General features: G+C 36.2%; 1 protein-coding gene and 1 pseudogene across 2 annotated transcripts; both read right to left on the reverse strand.

Moving 5' to 3' along the window:
* Positions 1-2,603: 2,603 nt before the first annotated feature.
* On the reverse strand, positions 2,604-15,368 carry LOC147295916 (transducin family protein / WD-40 repeat family protein). Of its 2 annotated transcripts, XM_086231570.1 has the most exons (22): positions 14,605-15,363; positions 12,738-12,792; positions 12,480-12,602; positions 11,739-11,835; positions 11,618-11,654; positions 11,388-11,493; positions 11,261-11,318; positions 10,380-10,477; positions 10,112-10,231; positions 9,572-9,614; positions 8,279-8,400; positions 8,075-8,202; positions 7,381-7,939; positions 7,113-7,205; positions 6,540-6,725; positions 6,249-6,462; positions 5,851-5,966; positions 5,607-5,750; positions 4,674-4,802; positions 4,306-4,591; positions 3,263-3,501; positions 2,604-3,174 (listed from the first exon to the last, which is right to left on the reverse strand). In XM_086231570.1, the coding sequence occupies exons 1-22, from the start codon at positions 14,922-14,924 to the stop codon at positions 3,079-3,081; spliced, it is 3,369 nt and encodes a 1,122-aa protein (XP_086087696.1). In that variant the 5' UTR covers positions 14,925-15,363; the 3' UTR covers positions 2,604-3,078. The 2 variants fall into 2 exon arrangements, with proteins under 2 accessions (XP_086087696.1, XP_086087697.1); XM_086231571.1 differs by lacking the exons at positions 2,604-3,174; positions 3,263-3,501 and having other exon boundaries at positions 4,332-4,591; positions 4,684-4,802; positions 14,605-15,368.
* A 1,378-nt stretch (positions 15,369-16,746) lies between these two features.
* On the reverse strand, positions 16,747-18,085 carry LOC147295917 (glyoxylase I 4 pseudogene; annotated as a pseudogene).
* Positions 18,086-20,130: the final 2,045 nt, after the last annotated feature.

A 20,130-nucleotide genomic window follows, 5' to 3' on the forward strand; every position in this document is an offset into this window, starting at 1 on the left:
AATGTATTCACATATGTTAAAAATATGATACAAATAATTATATCGGTTGGGCTGTTATTTACGAAAGCAATCTCGATCTATTCAAACCGACTCACAAACCCTTTTATTCTAGGAATTTACTATTATAAAGTAAATCAACTGTTTAGGCCCGTCACTTTTACCAAAAAAAAAAAAAATCGACTGGTAAAGTGGTAAGTAAACATTGATCTTTTTTTTGGCCGGTATTTGGTAAACATTGATCAATCACGCATTTTCCGGGAAAAAGTTGTGCTCTGCTCTTCAAGAAAAGGACTGCACAAGTGCACAGACACCAAGTTAACTGGACTCACTTAGAGTTATTGCTGCAGCCAAACATTCCCTTTAATAACGACAACTTTTTTATTTTCTTGCTATTGTTGGTTTCCCATTTGGACTGAATCAAACAGTTAATTACAGACAAAATTGAATTTGATTCATTTCAAGAACTCTAGAAAAGCTTCTCAAAAAATGGTTTTTCACTCAAAAAAGGCTAGAAGATAAACCATGTCTTTAGCTTTTAACAGCAAGCAGAAACAACTATATTCCATTTCCATATGTTAAGGCTTTACAGCTCTCACCTATTTTTCAATTGCATATTTGCATGTGCCTCTAGGCCTCCACTTTTGAAATTCTGAAATTTGAACCCTGTTGATAAATAAGACAAAAAATCAAATGTTTGACCTTGTAATAGGATAAGTCTTGATCCTGTAGCTTGATGTGTGGCATCGTTGAACTTTTGGCCTTGATGATATCATTTGATTCATTTTCAAAGACTTGGCTTTCTAAATTTTACAATTCAATAGTTCAATAAGTAATTTTCTATTTTCACAAAATCATTACCTGGGCCTAGTGATTATTACATTTTTGTTCTTTAATTTTCTTCGAAAACAAAATTTTGAGAAATAGTGTCACTTTTGGAGGGAAAAGGGATGCCAATATGCCATCATGCACAAGGATTATTCTACCAAGGTGGGAAAAAAAGTCAAATCTTGGCAAGCTAGTGGCTATGGGTTTATAATTCCGTGGATTGTGTAAAATTCTGAATTGTCTATTGATAATTTGATATTGATTCATAAACTTGGGAGAAAAAGAGATCCACTGCCTTAATTACAGGGATTTCCTGGTCTAGCAATCTCCTCATATCACAGAGATTTGACATCCCAACTCATGAAGAAGCAAAATGAAAACTAACAACTAATAGAGGAGGTGGCCAAGGCCAATGTGCCCCAACCCCTCCTCCTGGGTTCGAACCCCACCATAACAGAAAAAAAAAAAAAAGAAAGATGTAAGCTCACAGCCTCACACATTGCATGTGCCATGGCCAGTATGCAGTTTCTGCCGGTGAGCGTGCAACGATTGTTTGCTTTTTAGTTTTCCATGAAATTAATGAGTCACCAAGAAAAGTACAATACCCAGTGGTGGATCTTCTTGTAGTTGGACAACTAGCCTATTCAGAGTCTCAATATCCTATTAATTTCAGGCTATTTTGTGAGGGAAACATAAGCCCTTGTCTTGGTGTTAGAGAGATAGGAGACTGTATTTTAGTTCCACATTTCTAATAGAGGTGAGACATACTTGTACTAGTGGGTTACCCTTTATTAGAAAAGTGATATACAATGTGGTACCAAAATGTGGTCTCCTTAATATTATCTAACAGACCTGGTTCACAAAGACAAACTCCCCTATGAATGTTGAGAAAAAATTTTAATAATACTCTTGTACTTTTTTAAGTTTGTTAGTATGATGTAGGAGTTTTTTTTTTTATCATTTACTATACCTTTAAACCTAAAATAGGTCACAATTTAGCCATAAACACAGTATTAGAGGATCCTATTATGAGAAGAATATAAAAATGGACATCTAGGAACCATTTTGTAATGAAATTTGATACCCAAGGAACACAAAAGAAAATGTCACTAATGTCCTACATCTGGCATGACTATAGTAAAACGTTTGGAATAATACTATTTGTACACATTTATTCCAAACTATTTATACACATTTATCTGACTATATTAGCTAAACTACATTATGTGGCATCAAATGTGACATATCATGTCAATTAATAAAGATATGTCAATTAATAAAATGGGTCGTATTTGATGTTTGATTTAATTGAACCTCAATGGTTTGGAAAAAGGAAAAATAAAACAAGAAACAAAAAACCATGTAACAGTTGCGACAATAGTTTTTTTTTTTTCACTTTTTATTTTAATTGATATTTTCTTCTTGCTGGATCTCGATATCTTTCGTAGACAAAAACAAGATGAAGTCATTATTCATGGAAACGAAGATCTGCTTAAAAGATGTTTTTAAAACTTCATCTTAAATTTGCAATGGAGAATTGGACATGGTACTTGGAAATATGTAGATTCCTCATTTTTCTTTCTCAAACCTATTAGACAGGCAACCACACGATAACAACGGGAGCAATCAAAATATCATATCTTGAAATTTGGATAGCCATGAACAGGAGGCCAAGCCCACATGATTTTCAACAAAATTTTTCTTTATAGAACTGAGCCTCTATTATTTATGACTACTCGATGTACAAATCTCAAATTGCCAAACAGTACTGCATAAACTAATACACAAAGCCAATCATTTTCAACAAAATTGAAGTCATCATTCTAATTTTGTGTTCATATAATGAAAACACAAAGGTGGTACAATTTCATGGCCATGGCAAAATGATACCAGATCACTAGTAAAAGCATGAAGCAGCTCAGTAAACATTCTATGAATTTATAAAACCCAAAAAAAAAAAAAATCAATGCTATTTCTAAGTAATACAAAAATAAAATGAAAACAGTCAACAAAAGTCCATCAATGTGCAGAGACTATCTTCGCTAACCGCTTTCAAACCCACTATTTTCCTGAAAAAGCAGTATTAATTGAAAGCTAGTCAATGTATCAAGACGAGAATCCAGTAGCCGAAATCTAGAGATGCCCTTCTTGCGTTCAAAAAAAGAAACAAGGGATCCAGTGTGCCAAGCAGATAACCGCACATGAAAAATTTCTGGAACTGAGCAATCCATCACTTGGGGAATCTCAGATTTCTTAACCTAATCTCACATTTTGCCTTGTCTTGATCATCCGCTTGAGAGTCGCAAGCCAAAAGTTGCACTCATCCCATTCACTAGTGGTAAGAAGCACCTGCAAACCCGGCAGAAACAAAAGAAACCACTACTAAAGCTCATCCAATTCCAAAATAATTTAGAAGTTTAAGTTTATACTACTTTACCTGGATTTGCAGAGCGGAACCAAAATCACCATTATCCAATGCCTGGCATAGCTCAACAAGCTTATCAGCAGCATTTTTAGATATGTCCCCGCTGTTGAGTTTGGCGAACAATGCGCCTATCTTCCTTGAATTGTCTTCTATTTCACGCTTCTTACCGGGATTTGCACGCGAACCTCCCAACGCTTCAGATGTCTCACTGAAGAGTCTGGTTAATGTTGTGATTATGGGTTTTTGGTGGGCTGTAGCACATTATCCACAAATAAGCCAAGATCACCACAAAACCACAGGTTGGAAATTCAATGCGGTAAGGAGAAGACCTTAGTGAGCATACAAACAAAGATAACAATACAGTTTGACTAGTGTTACATTTATTTAAATGCCCACATAACATCTGGATGTTTCAAAACCTCTTGTAGACCATTGAGTTAGCTACACGAATCCTAGTCCTCCATCCCATCCTCTCTTGGACATATTTTTATTTAGTCACACTATCATATATTTCCTAATTACCTACACCCACAATACTTTTTGTTTCATCTTTCAAATGAACTTTGACCAGACCTCTCTGCAAAAATTCAACTAAGTCCATAAGTATTAAAAGTTATAATTACCACCACTTACTAAATACCTATGCAATTTACGGATTTAAATGCTCTTGCTTGCAGTGATCCAAGATTCTCATGTCCTTTATCAGTTTTTCAATTTATCAACCACAGGAATTAATGATTTCATTGAACTCTCAATAACTTGTGAACCTGTATCTTATTATTCCACAAATACTGCCAGTCAAAATATTGCCAACCTGATCAATGTGTAACATTAATGCCACGCGCTCGATACATGTAGCAATATGCACATCTTTGTACACTTTAATTGTGGTCAAAATTGTTCTGTTTTTCAGTTGGAAAATTTAAAGTAACTAGTGCCATAAGAAAGTGACTTGAAGTTCACTTCGTATTATAAGACAACAGCATAAATTAAACAGAGGAAAGGAGCAAGGGAATGCAGAATAACTTCACCAGATAAAAGGAAAATGTAATTACCAGGAACATTGGAAGTATCAACAGTCTGTATGGTAGGTGGTGGAGCTGCAGCAACCACAGGAGCTCGAGCTGGGGCTTGGTGAGTAGGACTAGGTGGCTGCAGTGAACCCGACTGAGGCCCCTGGACAACTCCTGAATTAGTAACTGGCATAAAGCCCCTCGGTGGAGGGGAGGGAGCTACAACATGTGGCATCCTATTTCCAGGAATTGGAGGGACTTGTGATGGGAGAGGAGCAACTGGACCAGCCCCTGGTTGCATAGGTTGAAAGGCAGGGTTTGTGGTTCCCTGAAACCAACAAGAAATTAGAATCTCAGTCATGGAAGTGGCTTCTGATTTTTAATTTGACATCAAAAGCAGATCTACGAACAGGATACAACTGAGAACCCAATGTTGTTGGCTGCTGATACTGCTCCACATTTCTCAGTGCAGGAGGAGTTGAAGGATTGAAGGCCCTCACAGCAGGCTGAGAGGAAACAGGAGGTGCAGAAGATCTCTCCTACAAGCAAACCATGCAAAAGTCAAATAATTAAATTTGTGAAGCAAAAAGTTAATTTCAGCAAGGATTTCGTGATTAAATATCATTAACAGCTTCCAGGTAGGCAGGTATCCATCATATAACAAACAGGTTTAGAATTTTGTATCATCCAGGAAGGCCAAAGATACTTTTGGTCCCTGTACTTTCACAAAATTTCCACTTTGCTCATGTTCTTTCAATTTGGACAATTTTGGTTATGTACTTCCAATATGATAGCAATTAAGTCGAAATCGTAAACTTTGTTTACATTGTTGATGGAAATCCAATGTGGCATAGGCATTTTAGACATTTCAAATAGCCCAAAAGTGCTAATATGGTGACGCGTGTGATTTTGAAATGTCCAAAAAGGCCATGCCATGTCAGATTTTCTGTTAAGAAATTAAATGGGGTTGACGATTTGGACCCAATTGCTATCATATTGGAAGTACAGGACTTAAATAACCAAAATTAAAAGAACATGACCAAAGTGGAAATTTTGTGAAAGTACAGGGACCAAAAGTGTCATTTGGTACCGAACAGAAAAAGCCTGATAACCATTAACCAAAAAGTAATCACATTAGCTCTACCTCTAAGAATGAAGCTTTCTTTGGTTCATTAATTCCAAGAATATATTTTCCGTAGTCAAAGAACATTTTAGGATCCACACAAAGTTGATAAATGGGAAAGTCCAATAACCCAGAAATGAACTAAATGTCATCGTTTTACAACCCAATTAGTAACTCATTATAGAAAATAAAAAAGAAAAACTAATAACACAAAAAGTACCTGTGGAACCTGAGGTGCCGGGGAAGGAACAAACATCTGGGGCTGTGATGCAGACTGATACGGAGCAGGAGCACCATATTCTTGATAGCTTTCTCCATAAGGACTGCCAGGAACACCTGGTTGCAACTGTGATGGCACTGGTTCCTAACCGTTTTAAAGTTTAACAAAAAAAAAACACTTCATATCGAGGAAACAGATTTGGCAAAGAAAAATAAAATCACAATGAAAATATCTTTATGAACACCTGATAATATGGAGGAGAGGCCCCAACAACACCAAAATTAGATTGATCAGAGCCATATACAGGCCCACTTGTGGCAGGAGGATTTCCATATGCTGCAGTCTTGGAAACTTTGTCTACTGAAATAATGCAACAGATAACATGAAGTTGCAATAAATAATACAGGCAACACAAATATAGGCTTTCACATTTTAAGAGATTTAACCATCAAATTTTATGCATATTAAACTAAAAAATCTTCCACAAGTCAATAACTCTGATAAGATTAATTGCCATTATAATCAGTCAAAGGGATGGCTGTTGATCATATAATGAAAATTTGAGGAAATATCACAATCTCCAGCATACAAATAATACATAGATTAATACACCACATCAGTAAAATTTCCAAAAGCACATACCAGGTTCTGTAGAACGAGCAATGCGATCCCTTAAGATCACAAGTTCAGGTGACAATTCATCAGAACCAAAGAGTTTTAGGTACTCATTTGCTGTTGTTAAAAGACCTTGATTAGTTAAAATTTCAACGTATATCTCAACAAGCTTGCACAATGATGCACTAAATCGCTTCTGCCCAGATGCCATGGCAAGAACAATTGTCTTCTCCATTAATTCCTAAACCAAACACAAAAGTTTTGTGAGCTTCCTGGCCAAGTAGAAACATGCTTGGATGCACCCAAAAGAAAATATACCTGAAGAAGGTCAACATAGGATCTCCCCTCATGCTCGGTTGTCAGACTTCTTGACCAAATTTCTACGGTTTTATCAATATTTCCAGCACATATATAACAAATAGTTGCTGCCAGTGTATTACCAGCAGCTGTGAGTTTGGAAGCAAGTGTGTCACAAAGCACAGTCCACTCCTCCCTTGATGCAAACTGTTAATTCAAGAAAAAGAGAATTAACATAAATCAATTAGAAGATTCAGAAATTTCAAAGTTAAACTTACTTTCTCATGATATTTCTTCGTCATAGAGCTATTAAGAGTGCAGTTTAGGATGATTCAGCAACAGTAATAAGTAAAGATAACCAAACTTGGTACTAGGATACAAACGAAGTAAATTTTCTGCAACTTCTATGCTTACATTTTTTTGTATTAAAAAACACAATTTTATTAGAAGAAAATAATAGGAAACATAAGAAAGATGGACTTCTATTCTTGCATTTGTAATGCACAATTTATCAAAATCTCCTTTAACCCAAAATGTAATCAATGACACAGATTCATGGCATAAATATTTAAATCTCAGGAGTTACGAACTTACACTACAAAGAAGAGCAAGTGTTTCTTTCCAGAATTTCAGGGGTCTGGTGTTAACAAGACTCAAGAGATCATTGCTCACCATTGCAGAAACAATCTGAAAATAGAAATAAGTAGGGCAACAAAACTTCAATTTCAATGTAAATATGGCATAATCATAAGATATAGTAGAATAATTCTTTAACATCTTCTTAAGTAGATTCATATATCATTAAATGTGAAACAAGAGGTGCTTCAATTCCTTTAAGAAAACAAGATGGGATGTTGCATACCTTAAGGTAAGGTGAATGGCTCATCTTAAGGTACTGATCCCGTGTGCTCTCCCACAACAAAGCACCACCTGCATGAGCAATAACTAAAGCATCTGCCATTTTATTTGCTGAAATGCATTTTGCAACAGCCCCCTTATAATCTCCTACAACTAAAGCATGTTGAACAGATTCATCAAATGATGGGTCAGCATTCTCCTCCAGTCTATCAGGCTCTTGTTGCATTTGGTCAGTAACAGGAGCTGTATCCCCCACAGCAAATTTGTCACCAGAGGTTGACACAGGGGTATCAGCTTTAGGACTAGGAAGATTGTTAAAGAAATCCTCCCCATTATCAGAAGGAAAGATGGTGGCTTCCTTATCACCCCCCAAACCCACTTTATCTGTTATCGAATCCTCAAGCCCAAGTGCATTGACTTCCTGTGAAAGATCATCTTGAACACTCTCTTTTGTTTCCTCAGGTATACTGAAACCAAGATGTGTGATCAGCTTTGTCCTTGCAGTCCCATCATCTTCAAACATAACCCTTAATAAGCCCCATGTTTCCTGGTCATCCTCGGATCTGTCAAAACAATCATGCAAACAGAACCAAAAGCGACTGTTAACCGTGATACAGGATAATTAATTTTAAAGGGAGAGAGAGGTTAACTTTCTTGAAGCTAATGAAAATTTTCATTTATTATCGTAAATGACATACTCAGACTCCAGCGATTTCTTCTCACATAACGCCCGAAGTAAAGACCTTTCGCCATTTTGTATTGCAGCTTCAAATTCAGATGAGCGATTCACCAAACTTTGTTCAGTAACCAAGCTGTGTACATAAACCTGGACAGAGAGGAGGAAAATGAACTACAAAATGCATCATAAGACAAGACGGAGGCAGCGTGCCAATATAGCATACCTCTGAAACACCAGACGAAGCACCTGCAACAGATGAACTAGGGTGAAAGGACACAATCTTGCCTCCAAAGCCAAAAGATGCTCCAACTGGGCGTTTATACCATTTCGGAGCTCTCAGAGGTCCTGTGTAGAAAGGATAAAATGTGAAATTTCCCAAGACCGCATATCTTTCCAAAATTAGCAATTAGAATTATATAAGTAAAAAGCCAAAAAAAAAAAAAAACAAGAAATACAAGGAAGACCCCGCGACCCTTGGAAAGAAAATACGGCAACAATTGAAATTAGTTTAAAATTTCATATGTTAAATAACATTTCCATTCAAATCCTTACAGACATAAATAACGTGGTATGAGGTACACATGCAATGATGCAATTTCCCATGGTTTGAACACAAATATTCCATTTGGAAACGTCGGGCGAAGAGCTACAAGCTTCACAACTTCAAGTGAGGCTTTCTGGTCAAAAAGTAAGTTTCCATAGTAGTTTAAGAGGAATAGAAATGAGGTACAATGATACAGCTTCCCTTGGCTTTGACAAAGATTCTTTTTCAAAACTAGAGCTCAAGTTGTGAGCTTCACAGCTTCAAGCACGTTTCCAAACACTCGATTAGTAATTTATGTTTGATATTTTGGTTTATTGGGTTGGAGGCATTTTGGCATAGTCCATGATTACTAAGGATGGGTCACAGGCCTTAAACCTAAATCCAATGTTTATCTAACTAGCCCTCTACTTCCCAATTAGCTACTAATCTGAAAAGTCCTGCAACTTGTTCATTGGAGACCCGTCCCATGGTTTCCTTTTACCTTATTGTTGCGCATCAGATATCAATATCAAACCCTGAATCCTATTATTTCACCATCTTAACATCTATAAGAATGAAGGTCTCCAAACCTGTCCTACATAATGCAACTTTGCAAATCAAATACACCCCTTCTGCATTTATTTAACTTAACCTACCATATAAAAACAAAACAATAGCTGACAGCACAACCAAAAGAAATCCAAGAAAGGAGGGAGAGAAGCTATAACCCTAATACAACAATTCTAATCTTAACTACTTCAAACCATTGAATTCTACCATTAAAAAAAAAAAAAAAAAACTAATGTTTTCTACCCCAAATTTCACTTATCAAGGAATCGATATAGCCGAAAATTTATTGCCTGCTGTAGAAAGTAGTGGATGTAGGAAAACAAAGTAAAAAAGAAAACGGCTAATCAAGTACTGTTGTTAATGGTTCAGCCAACAAAAAAAAAAGTACTTTTGTCAATGCAATGATTACTACTTGTGCATTACCTGCACCAAAATCATTCTCCCCAACACCATATCTGCTGCAACCCTGTGAAAAAGAAAAGAAGGAATTATAGCATGATAAATCCATGACATAAGATGGACACAAGCACATATGCAGATTATATTTCCATTTAATAAGTGAGACAGAGAGAGAATCTTTCATTACAGTGGTCAAGTAGCTGTAAGGCCTTTCAAATTATAAAATTACAGGAGTAAATGCAGCTAATGTCCCGTGCAAATTGTTATTTCCAGCTTGGTAATGCAGTAATGGTGGTTAATCATAATTTTTTGTCGTTGATATACAATAACCGTCAATTATCAATCTTAGCATAAGCATTCACCACCAAAAGTGTCCTTGGTGCAGAAATTTCAACCATTGCCCATTTAACCCATCACGTAAACAGTTTGCCGCTCATCAATCTCATTGTCAGATTCCTGACTAAATTTTTTATATTACACATTGGGGATTTATATTCCAGGACTCAATGAAGTACTTGTGAAGTGAAATATATCAGGAATATGATAAGAACTAAAGAGGTATACCTCAATATTGTAAATTCCAATTTTTCCATCAAACGAAGATGCCGATATCACTCCAGGTACTTTTGGATACCAATGTACATCAAAATTCCAGTTGGTTCCTGCCGGCAACTCACAGACAATCTGGACCAATATAGAAGAAAACACATCAGAGTCAATCAAATTATAGTGCACTTCAACTGAAAACCAAAAAAGAGGAGAAAAAATAAAGTGCAGACAGGGTGCAGTACAAAAACTATTGGCCTCCTTGAAGGACAGCTAAAGGCCATACCTCTGCAGAAACCGTGTCCCAGCAAATAGTTCGATTATCCTTGGCACATGTAAGCAGATAAGAACTGTCATTGGGACACCATGACATTGCAATTACACCTGCAGTAAGATGTGCAGGTAAAATAATCACAAGCAAATCCAATTAACTTCCAATCATAATAATGTCAGCAAAATGGATAGTTCCAACAAAAATAATCTCTGAAAAATGATTGCATCGACATCAATGCATAATTACAAATCTGCAGGCACCAAGTCTCATGTTCAACTACAAACATCATGTGTTGGACACAAAAATTCCCAAAATCAGAAATACAAGCAAAGGAAAACATTGTATAGATACAGGAAATGGCAATTCCCACAATTCTTGTAATTGTATCATTTAACAAAGCCTCTCAGAAGGTGCTGGTGCTTTCTCACACCCCACTCTCACAATAAGTGACCTATAATAACCAAAATGGAGTAATGGTATGCTATGGTAAAAGACAACTCAAGTGGACTAGCAGATTGAGGGTTGATAAATGAATTAAATCTGCAAAGTGCTGAAGATTCATAAATCCTTCCAAGATCATAATAGACTCATTTTTCTTTCCATACTTGAATAGCTTTCTCATAGCTTATCAAGTTGTGTAGAAAGATTTTTAAAAGCTCACACCTTCTGATATATGTTCCTATGTCCAATAATTCAAACTTCCAACAGAAAATTAATACAAGAGGGAAAAAAAAGGTTTAAGCCCTCAAAGTAAGACAGAATTCCAAATTATATGACATCTATACTGTAAGAAAGTTATAGCATTCTTAGAACATAGATTGTTCCCACACAAAAAGCAATAAAACATAACAAAAAGTACATAAATTGATAAATCATTTTGCCTCTGTTGTTACCTTTAGTGTGCCCAACAAACTCTTTAACTGGTGACAATACATTACGCATATCCCAGAGCTGCATGAACCAAAAAGTTAAACACATTTGACCCATAAGCAAATAAAATAGTAGCTGCAAAGTTGTTACCCTGAGAGAAGGTGAGCCATCTTCGTCTGATGCGACAACAAGCTGAGTGGCAATATCAGGATTCCACTGTAAAACAGAGCATCGTCTTCTAACTGAATCCGTAAAACTGTCAGTCAACGAATGTCAAGTCAGGTAATTGATCAAAGTGACCATTCCATATCATCAATAAAATCAGATTTTAACACAAAAGGATGCCCATATTAGTTCACAGCAGACAACAGGCAAATTACCTTATCACTGGTTTTTGCTTTTTTAGGTCCCAAATCACTGGAAAAATAGAGCATATTAAATTCTCAAGCCAAATAAAATTACCAGACAACAATTACTTAAAGAGTACAGAATTTTCCTCACCAGTTGTCCCGTTATATGAAGAGGATGCTAATATATGTTGAACCTTGCTATTCCAAGATAAAAATGAAACCTCACCCTGGGATGCAGAACCACTACCCTGCATAAAGATCTCACACTTTGGATCAGATGATGTCCAGATAGATTTAATATATGCATGACTAGAACAGACAGAAAGTCATTGCAAAAAAAAAAAAAATTGGAGATAGAAAAAGAGATCTAATTATAGACTTTATTTTTTTAACCTGAGGAATACGGTCACAATAATATATGCCTCCTGAAGTTATGCAAATAGTTTGAAGAAAAAGGACTCGCATCCTTTCCAGTTGTCCATTTCTCTTCTTATTATGAATGTCAATTGCTTTGTACATCCAACTTGTTTCTCATGCTTTGTGATGCATGTTGTAAAAACTAGTATTGTTATTACTTTTGCTACCAGAACAGAGTTATATGGCATGTACATACATGTGTAAGTGTATATATAAGCCAAAAGTAAGAAACTATCTTTAAGAATATGTAACCATCTTGCTCTACGCAGTTCATGGTAGATTTTAAAGTGAAGTCTGATAACTGAATAGAAGGTTCTAAAACCAGAATGAACCAAAAATACTACACCGAAAACTGAGGATTAAGAATACAGCACAGAGTCACAGACTAGAGGAAGAAAAAAAGTATGCAATAGTATGCACGCAGAGAAGTAGAATAAGACTTCAGGTGAACTAACAACAACTAATCAACACAAACCTTGAGAGGTGGAAAATGAGATGGCTCTGCAGGATTGGCCAAGTCCCAGATGCAAATTTCACCATCATCAGCCCCAGATGCAAGTAAATTTGGGGCAATTGTATTAAATTCAAGACCACGAACCTGCAATAGAAATAACAAGACTAAGGTTATAGAGTTTGAGAAAACATTCTATGTAATCATCAGATGTCCAAGCATTGAAAGAACCACCGACAAAGAACGCAGACATGCATACTGAGAAAAAAAAAAACAACTTACAGGCCCTTTATGTCTTGTGAGATGCCCAACCGAAGCACTTTCACCTGCCTCGGGACTAAGAATAAGAAATAATAAGAATAAGCAAACCAAACTAATTTCTGAAATATACAAAAATGTTTCAACAAAACCAGGTGGCAGAAATACGTTTACTTAAGGAAGAGATTCAAAAAACAACTAAAATGAACAGGAGGATCCAATTATAGCAAAAATTTTAGCAACACTAACTAATACCCAAAGTCAACTAACAAATTACTCAAGTATATAAAAAAATAAAAACTGGGTATGTATAAATTATGAGGTCTTCTATCGGACCAGTCAATAATCTTATCGATACCCCCTGTAAGTCACTTCCATCAACTTCCTATTCCCTATAAAAAATGGCAAGTACGAGCACAAAAGCTATATTAAAGTTTAAAAGCTGTTCTACAATAATTTACAGTAACGAATAAAAGAAATTTATAGACGAGAATTTGGATTTTGGTTCTTATCTTTATTCAGTATGGCTCTTTTTGTTTCACCGTTATTATGGTAAAAACTCTTTCCTTCTAAGCATTTGGAAATCAAATATTTGGTTTTTTTTCCACACTTCATAAGTTTTAATGAAATCATTTCAGGATGGTCAGCTGACACACACACTTTACCCTTCATACATGCAAGAAAATGTATCCAAAATTCAATCTAGCATGCCATTTCCATGTATCTCTACATAAAAACAACATTTTTTATAGATAGTACAAAAAAATTTCTCCCAGAAAGAAAAACAAATTTTCCACTATATTTCCAGTCAAAAAAGATCAAAGGGGAGAAATAAGAGAAATCATCAGCAAAGAGCTAAAAAAAAAGTTTTGTTGAGAGCCAAACTTCACCACACACATAAAGGTCAAATGGGAAGCTTTGGTTAGGAAGACTCAATCCAATTATGATCATATAATTATGAAACAACCAGAGTTAAAAGAAATGATCAACATCACCAACAGTGAAGTAGACACAAGACCGCGTTCCAGACCTATCTCAATGGCAACCAATTTGCTGCCAAGACCTTAAAAGATTCACTTGTTTGTCATTCCCAGAACGCCTCAGCATTTGCATTAGTTCGCTTAATAACAAAACTGGACATTACTTTTAAATTAAATCAACTTGATTAGACCACAATTCCTATCGATAAAACAATCAAATCAATGTATCTAATCAAAACCTCTAATTCAAATCATAGTAAAAGAAATTCCTAGAAATTAATCACACTATACTTAGTTACTCCAAGTGTATTAAACCCAGTAGTCCTCACTTTTATACAGACACCTCCCTTGCAGCCAAACATACTGTTCACAATACACAGGGTACCGACATTTGACCTAAATGATTAACATACAATTTCTGTCATCCATTTGCTTACTCAGAAGCCAGAAACCATGACTCACATATTTTCTTTTATTCTCTTCCACCTTCCTATTTATAAAAATCAACTCTCTATAAGTTACTCTTCATAGAAATCATGAAAATCCCAATCAATTTTATCCACATTTAATTTGGCAACAACCAAAACAATTCAAACCATCGTTTCAATCAAAAAATAGAAGAAAAAAAAAATTGGGGTTAAAACTAAGAACCGGAATCAAAATAAGATCTACTCATACTAAGACAGTAAATCGCAATGCTCTCTTTAAACCCAATTTCCCGTTACCCCCCAAAAGAGCATTCGCTCAGATCAGAGTCAAACACCTCAGAAACTACAGAATTTGCAAATTCTCCACTTCCACACATTTCCCCAACATCCAAATAAAACCCACATTCCCAATCCATAGAAAATCCCAACTCCCACAAACACAATTCAATTCAATCCCAATCGCAATAATCGAAATCCAATTACCAGATCAGAGTGAGTGGGTTCCAGATATCAATTGTCCCATCGACGAGTCCACCGGCGATGAGGCCAAGCCCAAACTGCTGAGATCCCGATCCAGTGGGCCTGGCCCACGACAACCTGTTGAATCTCTCGGAGCTCGTCGACTCGCCCACTACAGGAAGATCACGATCGTCGGACTGGAAATCGAGCTTGAAGATCTCGATGTTCGCGGAGGAGCTGAACGACAGATCCACCGCTCCCGCCATCGTCCCCGCCGCCATGTACGGCGCGTCCGGCGCAAGCGCCACCGACGCCGATCTGTTCACCCCCTTTATACACGCCATGACTCCAAAAATTCGATTAAATCAAAAATCAACACCCCCACCACTCAATCTATATACAAACGCCTATAGATATATAGAAAAAGATGGAATTAGGGCAATGGATCTGAGAGAATTGGGGGTTTTTTGAATTCTTGTTTCGGTTTTTAGGGTTTGGTTTTGAATGTGATCTGTGGTTTTTTGTGTGTAAAAATGAGAAAGTGAAAGATAACAACACTGGGCTTCTGGCTTCTCTCTCTCTCGCTCGAGGGAGAGTGCGTGCGTGTGACAATCGTTGGCGTTATGGGATGGTTTATTGGTTTTCTTAGTTCTTCATCCTGTGCGGTCGGGTGCACTGGCTCTCTTTCAGTGTTTGTGCTGTTTATGGTTGTACGTTGTGGTTGGCTGGTGTTCGGTAGAACCGTAGAAGCGAAGAGTGCTTTGGGTACGATTGGAAAGAGCGTGGTTTAGGGGTGAAGGTGAGTGAGGCTCTACAGGATAATTTAGAGAGCCAATTTCAACTTACATAGGTTTTTAGGTTTTTTTAGGTGTTTTACAACTTGCACAATATTGTTTCATTTTTTTTCAATTTAATACCAAATATTTTAATTTATTTATAATTAACTACTATTATTTATATTTCATAATGTTTATTAACTTGTAAGACCAAATAATCTTTCTTCATTATAAATCAAGTTTGATACAGAGTTCTTGGCCAAAAAAAGTTTGATACAAGGTTTTGGAAGTCATTCAAAATTTATATCAAAAAGTTGAAACACATTTTAGTTCGTATGTAAGATTCTGAAAAGCTATTCGACTTTACAAGTCAGCAAAAATGTGAGAATTATAACTGACACATTATAAATTAACGATTAATTAGACAGTTAAACAAACAATAATAATCAATTGCACATCATCATTTATCATTTTATTAAACGGTAAAATAGACAACAATAGTCAATTATAAATAAAATAAAATATTAAGTATTAAATTTAAAAAAATTAAAATAATAAAGTGTAAATTGTAAAACCCTCTAAACGTCTCATAGGTTTAAGTTGTAATTTACTTAATTTGAATCAAACCACTGTGTGTTTAGTTGGCACTTCCATTTAGAACATAACACGTGTTCGCACTGACTTTCTACTATTTCTTTGTTTTTTTTTCTCCTGGTATTCTTAGCATTTTTCAGCATGGGCCAAGGTAAAAGGAAGGCCTGTGAGCAAGTGGGCGTAAGTTTTTGGCCCAACATCAAATTTATTGTATTATTGGTTATTGCTTTAGCCTTTAGCCTTTAGATGGTTCCTAAAATACATTTGGCCACTCTAATTTATTTTATTTTAATTTTTTTTTGGTAATTAAGTGTGTTTTGGGCCATTTTTCATGCACTAGACTAATGGTGTATTTGGATGGAGAAAAAAAAACTTGAAATTTAAACAAAACTCAGTACTTAAAAAATTACATGCTCTAATTTCTTTGTTTTTGTCCATAAATATAGAATTTCGTAAATTCTATATGGAAAAAAAAAACTTGAGATTTGAAGGCTGTAAATTTCACCTAAATTGGTGTCATTTTCAAAATTTTAATTTTTATAAAATAAAAAAAAAGTCGTGTCCACCCATCACCTTGCCAATTAATTACAATACCACCACCACTACCACCATGTCGCCGCTACCACCACTGCCACCGCCACCTCTGCCGCCACCATCACCACCGCAACCACCGACACCACCTCCGCCGCCACCACCACCTTTGCCACCACTACGACCACCACCGCCGCCACCTTTGCCACCACCACTACGACCACCACCGCCGCCACCGTTACCACCACCACCACCGACACTACCACTACCCGCTGCCACCACCACCAACGCCACTTCCACCAACGCCATAGCCGCCACTATTACCACTACCATCGCCGCCACCGTCACCACCACTGACACCGCCATCATCGACACTGACACCGCCGCCGCCGCCTCCATCACCAATGCCAAAGGAACAAGCTTGAAAATAATTGAGATTCTCACAGTGTGCATATCTCAATCATGAATCCGTCTGGGTCATTGAACAAGAGCTGGTCCTTCAATTTCCTCTCCAGTGCTTCCATGTCTTCACACTGCAACCAATAGTTCATCGATCAATATCTAATCCATATCATCAACTCATATAGACAGAAACTAAAATTACACAACATAAATAACCAAATTTATCTTAGTTTGTTTTTATCGAAATTAAAGGTCAATAAATCCAAAATAATACCCCTTTCCCATTAATTCCTTTCGTGTCGATAACTTTAGGGTGTAATAATCGTTTAAAATTCGGAGTTTAGCTATATATGAAGTAGTTCAAAATCCAAGAGTTTAAAAACTAAGTTTTAATCCCAACTACAAACAATTCCATTCTTTCAATTGGTAATACCAAATAACCAAATTCATCTTAATTTAATACGTTTGAATTAAAGCTCAATAACCCTACAATGACAGGCCTTTCCCTTACCGTTCACATTGATAACATTAACGTTAGGGTGAAGTTGTCTAAAATTCACAGTTTAGCTATCGAGTAGCTTAAAATCAGAGACTCAAAAGATAAGTTCTAATTAATCTTAGAAAGTTTTAAATTTAATTCTCAAATTTTGAGTTTTGTGTGTAACTTAAAATTCGAAAGTCAAAAGGCTAAATTTTAAGACCTAAACAAATGCAAAAATTGTTTTGGCACGTTTTAAAGGGTAGTTCGATCGGCCAAGTGGAATCGCATTTGTGCTCTATATATAAGTATAAATTGTTTCAATGAAAGAACTGAACTTAGAATTAATCAAACCTGGAATGAGATGTGGTTGTCCATGGGATCCAAGTGATCTGTATTTGGGAGCCTCTCCTCATCCTTGGACTGCACCAAGTGAATCCCAACATACTCCATAATTTAACAACCAAGCCCCATCAAAATCAAAAGCATGTGGCCTCTCAATCAAAACAAACCTTAAAACTTTGGTGTAGAAATCCACTGACGACTCCACATTTCTACACAGCCTCAACACATGATTCAAGGCCATTAGAGGAATTGGGTGTTCTTCATCCTTTTGTTCTTTTCCTTCATCATCTTTCTCCCTGGGTTCATCTTCCTCTTTGTTCTTCAACTTCTTTTCTTGGCCTTTAGGTTTCTCAACCTTCCTCTCCAACTGTGAATGCATTTTCGTTTCTTCTGTTTTTTTCTCTCTTGGGCGGTGTGAAGGTGTTTACTGAAGGGGAGGGGAGTGGATTTTGGTTTTGTTGTCTAAAAGTGTAGCAAAGGCAGATGGGCTATTGACACGTGGTGGAAGGCTGCATGGGAAGCGCTTGACCCTTGATGTGTGATTGTCTGCAGGAGACACCACTTGTCAAATGTCAATATAGCCCACCTTCCCATGCAGCCTTCCACCATGTGGTAATACCTATATATTTTTGTTTTTTTTTTTTTCTCTTCAACTCATCATTTCCTTTAGGTCAGTGCTCTTCCGACCACCTAAATTGCTGAGTTGACCATCCTATTTCAAAATTTCAACTTTACCCTTAAAACAAAAAATTTTAATTTTATTCGTCGGGTCATTCGACAGTTATCTACCGAAATATTTATGGTTATTCGACAGTTATCTGCTGAATATTGGTGGATTATTCGGTGGATAACTACCGAATGGAAATGAAAAAGGCATTCGACAGTTATCTGTCGAAATATTTGTATTTATTCGACACTTATCTACCGAACATTGGTGGATGTTTCGGTAGATGACCATCGAATGGATCTGTGTGATTTTATCATGTTTTTGCAATAAAGGGTAAAATAGAAAAAAAGTTGAAAAAATTATGTTAGGGTGGTCAACTCGGCAGTTAAAAGTGGTCTGCATAGCCTCAATCTTTCCTTTATCTTCCATTCTCATACATGAACCTGGCACGCAAACCATGGCTGATGGCCGGAGGCCATAGATATTACACAGTCAAAAGTAAAATAGTATAGAGAAGGGGAAAATTATAGAGATCATTTTCAATATGGCTAAGGCTTAGTTTGGGATTGTTGTGAGAAAAAACGGTTGTGAAGTAAAGCAGCTGTGAAGTAAAGCAGCTGTGAAGTAAAGCAGCTGCGAAGTAAAGTCAGTTGTGAAGTAAAACAGTTGAGTGTTTGGTAAATTATATTTTCAAAAGTGTTGTGAGTACAAAAAACAGTATGAAGGTATTTGGTAAATTGTAATGTAAAACTGCTGTGACTATTTATAATTACTAAATTTAGGATATTATGGGTAAAATAAAATTTTCATTGTTGTTATGATTCACTGCAGCTTTCAAAAGCACCTACAAACTTGCTTTCTATTTTTGCTGTGGAGAGTTGAGAATTGTGGAACAAAGCATTTTTTCATTTTTTTACCAAACACCGAAACTGCTGTGAGTGATTGAGAATTGTCATCCACAGCAGCTTTTGGGTCCTCCACAACAATCCCAAACGGGGCCTAAATAAATTTTAGAGATCATCAAATAGTAAAAAGAAATTGATGTAAGATTGGAAGAGGAATACAGAAAAAGTAATAATAATAGGAAGGAGATCACTAATGGGAGAAAATTAGGCAATTAACTCAAATAAAAAAATTACAATAATACTCAGTAGGACAATTTTCATTTTTTCATCTTTGTTTTCCTGCCCTCTCTTATCAAACTCAAATATGTGAGTTATCTCTTGAGAGAAAACAAATTGAGGCAGTGCTTTAATGGAATCAATTGATTGTTGTATCTTGAGAGGACAGACGCCTAAACAACTACAAGCACCAAAGTAAGGGGGAAATCTGTCTTTAGGTCATTGCAAATATGAAGAATTAATCCTCATACTGAGAAGCCTGAAAAGGTTTAAGGTAGTGACTTTAAAAGTTGGCAACATAAAATAATGTTTTATTTAACAACATTGAACCTAGCCCATTTTTTGAAGGAAGAAGCACCTTTGACAGAGGAATATCCTTTGTCTAAAGAGACTTGTGTTACAATTGATGCATGGGGTCACTGGGATTTCTTATGTAGAAATTACATTATGAATGGGCTAGATTGTACGCTATATGAAGTATATTCAGTACACAAAACAACAAAAGAATTATAGGATTCATTGGAGAAAAGGTATAAAACTGAACATGCTGGATCAAAGAAATTTGTAGTTGGCAAATTTCTTGCATTCAAAATGAATGATTCCACACCTGTTGTCAACCAAGTCCAAGATCTTCAA

Source organism: Dryas octopetala, chromosome 2, assembly GCF_963921425.1.
Source record: "Dryas octopetala chromosome 2, drDryOcto1.1, whole genome shotgun sequence".
Lineage (NCBI taxonomy): Eukaryota > Viridiplantae > Streptophyta > Magnoliopsida > Rosales > Rosaceae > Dryas > Dryas octopetala.

Coding starts and splice junctions, on each gene's coding strand:
- LOC147295916 (XM_086231570.1), bottom strand. CDS start 14,924: ATGGCGTGTATAAAGGGGGTGAACAGATCGGCGTCGGTGGCGCTTGCG. Junction 8,203..8,278: donor CTTCGTCTGGTGTTTCAGAG/GTATGCTATATT, acceptor CTCTCTGTCCAG/GTTTATGTACACAGCTTGGT. Junction 5,967..6,248: donor TGCTCGTTCTACAGAACCTG/GTATGTGCTTTT, acceptor GCATTATTTCAG/TAGACAAAGTTTCCAAGACT.